We start from the raw sequence: 10,815 nt of genomic DNA, 5'->3' as shown, positions 1-10,815 counted from the left end.
TGCAAAGAAAAAAAAGGTCATTACAAACAGAGATTTGTTCATCTCCACTCTCACATACTTTCCATTTTATATCTGAGAAACCTTGTGGCAAGAAGAAAACAAGTGGCCGGAGAAGGAATTGAGCACCTGTTTGGCGATTTTCCTCCGCAGTAAAAATGTTATTTTCCATGAAACCATATTACAGGCTTAGTCAAAAAGCTGAAGAAACCGGTTAAAAAAAGGGATTTCACCTTGTTATCTGGCTCCACTGTAAATGAAGAATAGTTATGCTAATAAACAAAATAGTAACTATATTTTCCTTTTAGCACACCGCCAGCAAGCAAAACTAAAATTCCACTCACCACCATGGCGGAAAGGGAAAGACATGCCGGAAAGTAAAATAAAATAAGCAGAAAGTAAAAGCTACGCACCAATAACCCCTGCACATTGTTTCTCAGTTCTTTGTTAGAGTTACTAACAATACTGCTTCTATGGAACAATATGTTGGTGAGATTTGTGGGGATTTAATGTTATTAATGTCTTTGGCCTTTTTAACACTGATATTTTTCCGTCCTCTCACATGCATAGTAAATACATTCGCTGCGCTTTCACTTCCATTGTCAAATACATAATAAATGTACCCGCTGCACTGTCACTTCCAGCATTTTTTCCTTCATTTTCTTGTCCCCAATAAATCAATTAACCCCCAGGAAATTATCTATTGACCAATTGGAAATTAGCATTTTTCATCACGAAAATATTTTTTAAATATAATCTTTACGTATTTTGAATATGACATATGCTTAACTAAAAAAATTAATTGCAACAGAAACCAACCAAAACATTAGTTCCCTGCCTTATACATTAATAAATATGTTTTTTATTATAATCTCCATCACCCCCTTGATTAGGTATTACATAGACATTGAAAAAGACTTTTTTTTCATATATTCACACTTTAGAGTCGGAATCCTTAACCTCAAAACATGCCTTCTCATCAATGTGGATTCCTTCCATTCTATAAAACAAGAAATCGTCGAAAATGTTGATAATTCTGTCAAGATTAAAACATGCACACTTTTAATATTCCCCAACCTTTTGTTGTTGACGGTCATACAAGCTTTTTAAATGCTCCACAATAATAAATTGGCTTGCAAGGGAGTAATTTACCTTGGTGTGTAGGAATTGTCTTCCCACATTTTTTTTTGCTCTTAAAGGTTCTATAATATTTATTATCTATTCTGCTCTCTCGATTAACTTAATACTTTGCAGTTTTTGCCTCTTTGCATTGTTTCGTACTAACGTTTTATAGGTTACAGCTGGGAGACCTCCATCTCGACAAGTACTTCACACTTTCCTAAAGCATATTTTGTTATTAGGAAATTGAGATATGTTTTTTCTTGTCAATGTTAAATTATATTGAAACATAAATTAACAGCTTTGATAGTAACATAATATACACAAATTTCCGATTCACAATAAGTTGTAATTCTTTAACAACATTTCATTTTGGAATATGAGGCATACAAGAATAGCATGATCAAATCTGACAACTCATGGTACAACTAATTCAACAAAGAGAACATTGAGAAGTTTGGTGGCCTTATCATATCAGCCTTCACAAAAGGTAAACCGAATTAACAAAATCGATGCAGTGGGAATAGTGTCCCATAGACTATTTTCAGCCTCGTGGACATTAAAATCTCATCTGATCTAATCTTATCTATAGCTTGCAATGACCATGTCAAAAATAATATTTGTGTAGATAAGTACCCAAAACTTCGTGTTATTCATGGTATGGGCTTGAGCAATGATTTTCTAAAACATTTTAATGACAATTAAACATCATCCGTCATTCCGACCTCTGCTCCCTTGCAGATCTGGCAAAACCTTGAACTACCAGCCGTCTCATAAAAAATTTGAAATCCACACAAGCCAAGATGCAAAGCAGAGGCATGTTTAATTCAAAATGCAACTTAATGCAGATTAAGCATTCTGTATTTTAAAATAACTCTTGAGTCCTTTTTGTTTAACACTATGTCCTGATAAAATTTCTGCCGGTTTACGTTTCTTTGAAACCTGGGACTTCTGTCGAATTGAAGCTGATGGCTCTCTCGAGACGTTCTTTGGCACATTAGCTTCTGCAGGAATTTTAGCTCCAGCAAGTCTGTTGGATTGACTGTTCATCTCGTCACCTGCCCCCCCAATTGGTGGGCTCTCTGTGTGATCAAATGAGTTGGGCATACTATCAGTAATAAGCTGTTTTTGTGATTCAGTTAACTGACAGTTTACATTTTCAATTATGAACACTTCATCCGTGTCCAAAGATATCGCTTTCTGGGATTTAGCATGTGTTAACTGAGAACCTATTTTATGCTTTTTCTCAAGTTTCTCCACAAGTTCAGAAGCAATTGACCGATCTAGATGCGTCTCTGATACATTGTTTACATCTACAGAGAGGTTCTTGTTTGTAAATAATGTAGTTTCCTTTGAGCCATCCAGGTTATATTTTGATACTTCGTTTGAGCTTTCAATATGTCCTTTTTTGCAGTCTGCATCCCTTTCCAAAGTGTTATTATTGCTTTTTAAGGATTGGCAGGCTTGGTTTTCCTCAGACACGAGTTCCTTCTGGTTAGGTGTCATTGACTTCAGTGAACGTCCACCAAAAAGGGCAGTGAGTTTTGTCTGCCCAGTATCCTCTTTGAACCTTTTCATTCTCCGGGAGCTAAGAGCAGGTATAGGGTGTAGAGGCAAAGACGGTTGGTCTTTCAAACTAAGCACTATAGCAGCATGGTCACTCCAACTCTTAGGCACCATCTTCACAATCTCCACATCTATTACCTGACCCAAAAACCCTCTACTGCATGCAGCATAGTCAATCCTACAGGGGAAAAATCTGACTGTTATAAAAATATTTGAGAATTCATAAACAAATGATATGAAAACAATTCTCTGTGATTAAAAAAGAAATGAAGCAGCAAAATGATAATAACTATCTGCTTCTAATTTCTTTGCTTGGAAATAAAGCCATCATGAATGAAATGAAGCTCCTATCACAACAATAATCAATATGGAAACCACAGGATTGTAATTTTACAATATCAATTTACAACCATGTAATGCTAGTTATAAATTATTATTATATGATGCTAAGTAAACATGGACCATAGTAGCAATGTCTTTTCTAGATTTCCAACACTGAAAAGAGGTAAAAAACAACTAAGTGCGAAGAAATTCCAATGTACATTGGCATGCTCAAAAATGAAGGAAATCCGATCCAGTTATCAAATTCCCGTTTAGGGGGTGCAGATGCAAGCCTCAGCGAAAAACATTGAGCTTACATTAAAGTTTGAAAATCCCATTGAGAGCATGAAATGAGCACCTATATAAAGGACAAGTAAACATTCAAAAATCATAGTGTAAAAGTGTGCACCTAATGGAAGAGATAAAAATTCGTCTGATGTTACATTGGAAAGGGCATACCTAGAGGAGAAGTATACACCTTAACAAATGCTTGAATTCAAAATCCAAACAACAAAAAATGCCTTTTGCCAAGTGCATGTCTGAGGTACAGGTGCCCACCTCAATAACAAAATGCAGTTTCAAACTTAATTTATGAAATCGAGTTAGCTGACTTCAGCCCCAAATCAGAGAACTCTAAAAACATTGAAACTCAAAATAACTTTCAGTTTCTTCATCTGAAAACAGGATGAACTATTTTTAGTACAAGGTAAAAACATAATTCTCAAGCAACTCGGAATGATTCGACAAAGCTTTCCTTGCAGACACTCTAAGATCACTGAAAGCTCTATAAATTCACTATCACTTTTGAAACTGAATACCCTGTTTACCGTACTGAGATAATGAATGAATCAATGCATAGAACTCCTTGTTTTATTCACATATGCCAAGAGATTACATACAGATGATTAGATGATTTACAATGACCTAAAAGGGTGTATAAATACTTTCCGAAGAACCTTCCCAAAGGGGTCCATCGGCTACATGACAATTACCGAAGGGCCCGTCAGCTACATAAAAAGAACCTTCCCGAAGGGACCCGTCCGCTGATACACACAATTTTACTGACAACATACCCATCGTTTGTTTACTTCAAAAAAAAAAATCTCTAGCAACTCCAAATGATTCGATGTAGCTTTTTGGCCGACCTTGTTGAGGGGCTGTATCTTTTGGTGAAAACGTGTTTTGTGGAAGGTATAAATAAAGGTTTGCTTGAGGGTTAGAACGCAAGAATTCATTATAGATCTTTTAAATAATAAAAGCAGATTTATTTAAAAAATCAGACATAGTTTGGAGCAGATATATTTCAGATTTAGGAACAATTGTTGAAGATCATATGCAGATTTGTGTGAAGAAATATTTCAGTTTTATGAACATTCACTGAAGATCATATTGCAGATCTAATGGAGATTTTTAATTTTGCAGTTTTAAGAGCAGAGTTTCAAGGCAAATTTTGGTGTAGTGAGCAGATGTTTGAATATAATTACAGCAGATCCTAGACTAAAATAAACAAATTGATCTATTGTATTTTGAAGCATGCCTTCTATTTTAAGAGATTGGGAGGTTGGTGCCTCTCATTCAAAGAGATTAGTGTCTCTTCCTCAGATGGCACTCGATGGAAGTAATTGGTGTCTCCTATGGGTTGGTGTCTATGAAGTTTGTAAGAAATTCCCTATATAAGAAATATTTTGCCATGGTTTTCTTCTGGAAGAATTTTCATGCAAATTGTGTGTGCATCTTGTGTTCTCTATTGTCAAATCTCATTCGTATGAATGCGTTCATTATTTTATTACAGATGCTAAAGTCTATAATAAAGCAAAAAGTTGACCTTATACTGATTCACATGGCAAATCAAGCAGGGTTCTTGAACGGAGCCCCATAATTCAATAGGTTCAACTATGCTTTTTCAAGCACAAGAATGTGTACCTATTTGGTGGTTCATGGTTTTGATATATGTCATTTTGTTTTGGATGGCTATGTGGCACCATCTACTCAACCTACAGATCACCCGGAAAGAGGGCAAGTGAGAACAATGCTAAAGCTATGAATGTGATTCTAAATGGCCCAAACAAATCGAATTCATCAAAAGTCAAAGTCATTCATTGCACATTGCAAAACAAATGTGGGGTAAGCTTCAAAGGACCTATGAAGGAGATAACAAAGTGAAAAAGAAAAGATCTAAACCCACGAGACGATTTAAAATTTTAAAGATGAAGAATGAAGAGAATGTTGCTGCCTGTTGCTCTGCCTAGATGACATCATAAATACTATTTGTGGTCTTGGAGAAAAGTTTGAGGATGAAGTAATCCAGCAAAAGGCTTAAGATCTCTTCCCATTAGATTTGATGCGAAAATTTCTGTCATCAAAGAAATGACGGATTTAGACACTTTAAAGATGGACAAGTTGCACATTATCTTCACCACTTATAAAATGAGGATTGAGAAAGTGAATGTTCCCCCACAAAGAGAGCAAACTGTAAACCGCCTAGGAAATCTAGTTCACTTGCCTAGGACCCTGGTACTGGTCCAGTTTGTTTAAAGTTTCAGATTTCTAGCAACTTTGAAATGAGTTTCTTATGCACATAGATAATTTCTGATTATTTATTTGCAGACAAAGAAATTCTGATTCAGAGATAACTTTCTTTCTTATAAGAATTAGTACTTTCCAGAAGAATTACACTATATGAACTTATCTGAATATTGATAATCTCACGATTTCTGGTCTTCATAGACAATCGACTTTGTTTTTAATTCTGATCCAATATGCAATGTTCCTCCTACAAGCCGTCTTGATCAAATATCTGAATCAGATGCAATATGCTCCGAGTTTGATCGTCTATCTGATATTTTGAGATGTTTCTGAGCATTTGTAATTTCTGATCTGAGCATAGCAATTGTTCAATCTCCTTTAGATTATCTGAGTGTTCAAATATAGTAGTCTGATAATATCGATCAATCTTCAGGGCATTTGAACAATTTTTCTCTGCTATCGTTAACACTGCTCTGAGAGTATATAATATAAGTTGTGTATATTCATATTCTTGTAAAGTGTCTCTCTTAATATCCTGTCGATGATATGATGGACCCAATGTATATACCTATGTCAAAGCGGTTTGAGCGGTCTGAGATTTCAAATGATGTAAGAGTTGTGGCTGCTCAATAATGTATTGATCAGTTGTAATTAATGTTTAACTATGAACGGCGAAAGTTTTAGTCTAATAACATCCACTTATATTTGGCATTATGTTGACTAATTGTAATGGCTGATAATTGCATAATGACATTATCAATATTTGATTGATATTAGAAACAGTAATCAAATAGAGGATATCCTAGATTTAGATTAATGTTAATCTCTATTATAATAATCACAATCACAGTCAGTATGATATTAATGTCCAGATTCGACTGTTAATGTTTATAATACTTATTAGAGATATGAAATTATAGCTTATCAAAGACATTAAATGATTTACATAATTTATTTGTAAGAGGGATATGCAGTTAAATATTAAAATAATCAATACATCATTGTAAATCAGATATGTAAGCCTCCTGAAGCTAACTTCAACACTACATCTTCGCTAGGGAGGATTCCATACATAATGAACGTATCATTATGTCTCACCAAAAACATCACAATGAATTCTCCTAATATGTTATCAGATATCATCTCATGTGCTATTGAACATTACTACATGGCATGTTCTTGGATATCACCTCATGTGATATTTAAACATTAGATTATGTCATGTTCTCTGATGCCACCTCGTGTGATATTGAACATTAGATGTCTATCATTATGGCATTTCTTCATATACCACCTCATGTGCTATTGAAAATTAGATATCTATCATTATGTCATGTTCTTTAGATACCACGACATATGATATTGAACATTAGATATCTATCATTATGGCATGTTCTTTGGATATCACCTCATGTGATATTGAAGATTAGATATCTATCATTATGGCATGATCTTCAGATACCACCTCTTGTGATATTGAACATTGGACATCTACCATAATGGATTTCAATAAATATATGTAAGTCATGAAAATGACTTTATAAGACATCAACCTTCATTGTGAGATCGTCACCTCACAATGAAGATAATAGTGTACAATTGTCTTATAATAGTGTACAAGTGTCACCTCACAAGGATATTCATATCATAGGTACAAAAAACCAAGAATTTTCAGATTAAATGAAAATACATTAGTATATATACAATATATATAAAAACAAATTAATGAGTCGGAGTTTTGATCAAGCTTACCTCGAAAGTACTCAAACTTAACTCTGAAGAGATGCTTGGTCAGAATGTCTATCGTTTGTTCTTCAATATTAATGTATCTTAACTTAATGGTATTCCTTTCTACCATGTCTCTTGCATAGTGATACTTGATCTCCACATGCTTTGTTCTGTCATGAAACATAGGATTTACATAAAACTTTATGCAGCTTTGATTATCACAGTGAATGATAGTGGGCTCTGAGGGTTTTCCAAACAATCTTGTAATAAAACGCTTCTGGAACCAAACTGCTTCTTGAGCTCTCATACATGCTGCAATATACTCGGCTTTTGCAATGCTTTGTGTCATTGAAGATTGTTTCTTGTTGAACTAGACAATCCTAAACTAAAACAACAACCGGAGGTGCTCTTTCTATCAACAAAGCAACCTGCCCAATCAGAATCAATGTATCCATGCAGCTTATGTTAGCAGAATATCTGAGCCCAGATACAATTGTGCCTTGTAGATATCTTTGAATATGTTTTGTTGCAACTACATGTATTTGCCTCTGTTCACACATAAATTGACTGAGGGCACTTATTGCATAACAAATATCTGGTCGAGTATTTACCAAATATGTCAAGGATCCAGTTATGTGCTTGTATACAGTAGAATCTGCCAGTTTTATATTAGTTGAGGCTTCTTTTAATTTATGAAAAATTGTTTCCATAGGTGTGGACATGGGTATACAATCCATCATACCACATCTCTTTAGTATGTCTGAGGTGTACTTTCCCTGACTTAATATAATCTCACCAGATTTCTGACATACTTCTACTTCACCCAAGTAGTGTAATAATCGAAGATCCTTCATCTCAAATTCAGAGCCTAACTCCTGTTTACATTTAACAAGAAGATAATCTTCACCCATAATATGTAAATCATCAACATAAATTACTAGGATTAATGTTTCCCCATTAATTACTTTGAAGTACAAGTTTGGGTTTGCATCATTATTGGAGAAACCCAAGCTCATTAGATAGGAGTCAATCCTCTCGCACCAAGCTCTTGGAACCTTCTTAAGCCCACACAATTCTTCAATTACACGATTAAGGTAAGATGTTTTTGTTGAGATATTGTCATTGATGTCAAAGGTAAGATTGGAAAATTGTCACTGATTTCAAAGAGTATTCAAATATGTGGTACACAAGATTATCATGAATATGTGAAAGATTGATTATAATCATATAACAGAGGACTAATGCCTACGATGGTATTAATGTTCAAAGCAATATCGTGGTGTGATCAAGAAAAAAAGTAGCCATGTGAAGATAATATGGATGTATCTAATAGTATTATGAGATGACCAGGGCCCTCCTATACATGATGCTAACTGTTATTAAGACCAAGATTTTAGTTGAATTATGCAAAAATAAATATATCATAATACAAGCAATGAATATAGCAAAGTCCAGAAACTTTTATAATGAAGTTCTTCAGCATATAATAAGTATTAAGGATTATCTGAAGTCAATGATGCAAGACTGGATGCACATCATACAAATAAGTGGACAGATCATTGAACCATATGCAGGACTACAATAAGAAAAAATACAGAAATAGTCAACTATAACAAAACAGCGAGAGTTCAAAGACAACTTATTTGAAGACAATTTGTTCAATCTGTTTGAAGACAATTTGTGGATTAAATGGAAGTCCATTCATACAATTAATGGAAGATAACTCATATTCAGTAAATGAACAGAAGGGTGGATGGTGATATTAGTAGTCTTATCTGCAATGATGTTGAAAAAGAAGACAAAAGTTCAAATGGTTGAGTGTGATAATTGCTGAAGCCCAGTTCAAGTTCATAGCCGATATATATCTACAGCAAATGAAAATACACATACGCATATATTCAGAAAAGATGACAGAAGCTCGATATGTTTTTGGAAAAGACCCAACAAAGTAAAACGAGAAAATGATGATCATATTAAATCCAAGTCAGATGCCCATAGTCAAGAAACAATGAGATAGAAAGGCACAGCCATCAGCGATATATGCTAGATAGTTTGAACATTGTACAATGACAAGTATCTAACATAGTCTAATCCAAGCCATCAAATAATAAATGACAAAAAGATAATTGTGTCATGAGACGAGTAGAGTATTTATAATATTGGCGGCAATAAAAGAAGCTGTGATATCATAAGAACACATCAGAAAATTGCCAGTAAGGAGATGATTCGGTTGTACAGTCATAAGACAACAGAGCATGATCCACACTGTAGAAATTGTTAAAAGACATTGAACCTGCATACACAGTATTAAAATTTGTGGAATCAACAGAGAAGTTCTCATGTCAATTCAGGGGGAAATGCAGATAATCGATGGAGAAAGGTACTGAGAACAGTCCAATAAAATATATCTGCAGGCACAGTTATACCATATTTATACGATATACCAGTGTTTGTATGAGGCAGGGATTGTATTTCCATTCAATACTGACATTAAATATTGAGTTCTGGATATACTATTAAAGAGGAACATTTAAAAGCCAGTATACTTCAAGCATATAAATCGTCCGTGAAAAGAATCATTACCATGAAACAATAATCGATTCAAAGAAAGGGAGCAATTGGTGTTAACAAAAGGTGCAATTATCATTATAAAATATAAAGTCAACAAGGTGCAATTACATTAAAATGATAATGATAAGGTATGAGACATCTCTTTTGCCAAGAGACGCATCTTTTTGGAATAAAATATACATATATAAGATATTCTCTATTTTGGATAGAAGAGTGGAATCAGAAGAATATCTGAAAAGAGAATAAGAAGTGTTTATATATATATTTATATGTATGTATGTATGTATGTATGTCAGGATATGTTGGTTGATTGAAAGAAATTAAGAGTAGTGAGAAGAATAAGAGTGTGAATAGATATAAATAAGACTTGTATGTCCATAATAGAAGAGTATCCAAGTGCAAATTAAGAAAAGAGAAATATAAAGAAGAGAATAAAGAATTGATTAAATTGTCCATCATCCGTTGAAGTAAGCAACAATTTCAGGGTGGAACAACAGTTTATATGTAGTGGCTTGGTACTCATGAAGACAGCAATGAGGGTTGGTCCTTCAAGTAGGTCAGTGCCTGCAAAGTGTGGGAGTTGGAGCTTCTAGTGAGTCAGTGCTCATAGACTTAGAGGTTGAAGCCTTTAGTAGGTTGGATCCCACAAATCATTGTAAAAGAACAAGTTTATATAAAAGCAATTATTTGCCGTGGTTTTCTCCCGCACTGAGTTTCCACGTAAACATTGTGTTGTGTTCATGTGCATAATTTTTTATTTCAGTATTTGAAATTATTGTTTGGATACAAGTTTTAAATTGGTAAAGTTGTTACACTGCAAGACTATTTGCTATCACTGCAAATTCATTTGCTAATACTGAAAATACTCCTCAAACTTGTGTTCCCCAAATGCCCCCTGACCCTCTTTTAAACTACTCATGTTGGAAAACCAACGATCAAGATTGATTCTCAATCAATGGCTAAGATCTAAAACAATTTAACAACCAC

At 34.2% G+C, this 10,815-nt stretch overlaps 1 protein-coding gene across 4 annotated transcripts in view; it reads right to left on the bottom strand.

Moving 5' to 3' along the window:
- Positions 1-1,444: 1,444 nt before the first annotated feature.
- Positions 1,445-10,815, bottom strand: part of LOC149570778 (uncharacterized) — a 153,447-nt gene continuing 144,076 nt past the window's right edge. For all 4 annotated transcript variants that reach the window (XM_089812340.1, XM_089812341.1, XM_089812343.1 and 1 more), the window contains one exon: positions 1,445-2,860. In XM_089812340.1, coding sequence (XP_089668466.1) covers positions 1,966-2,860 — 895 coding nt within the window. In that variant the 3' untranslated portion in view covers positions 1,445-1,965. The remainder of the gene's footprint in view (positions 2,861-10,815) is intronic.

The sequence above is a fragment of the Cupressus sempervirens genome, chromosome 2, assembly GCF_028749045.1.
Source record: "Cupressus sempervirens isolate cs-2001-9-10 chromosome 2, ASM2874904v1, whole genome shotgun sequence".
NCBI lineage: Eukaryota > Viridiplantae > Streptophyta > Pinopsida > Cupressales > Cupressaceae > Cupressus > Cupressus sempervirens.
The sequence above is the reverse complement of the archived record's forward strand: the minus strand, read 5'-3'. Positions and strand labels throughout refer to the sequence as shown.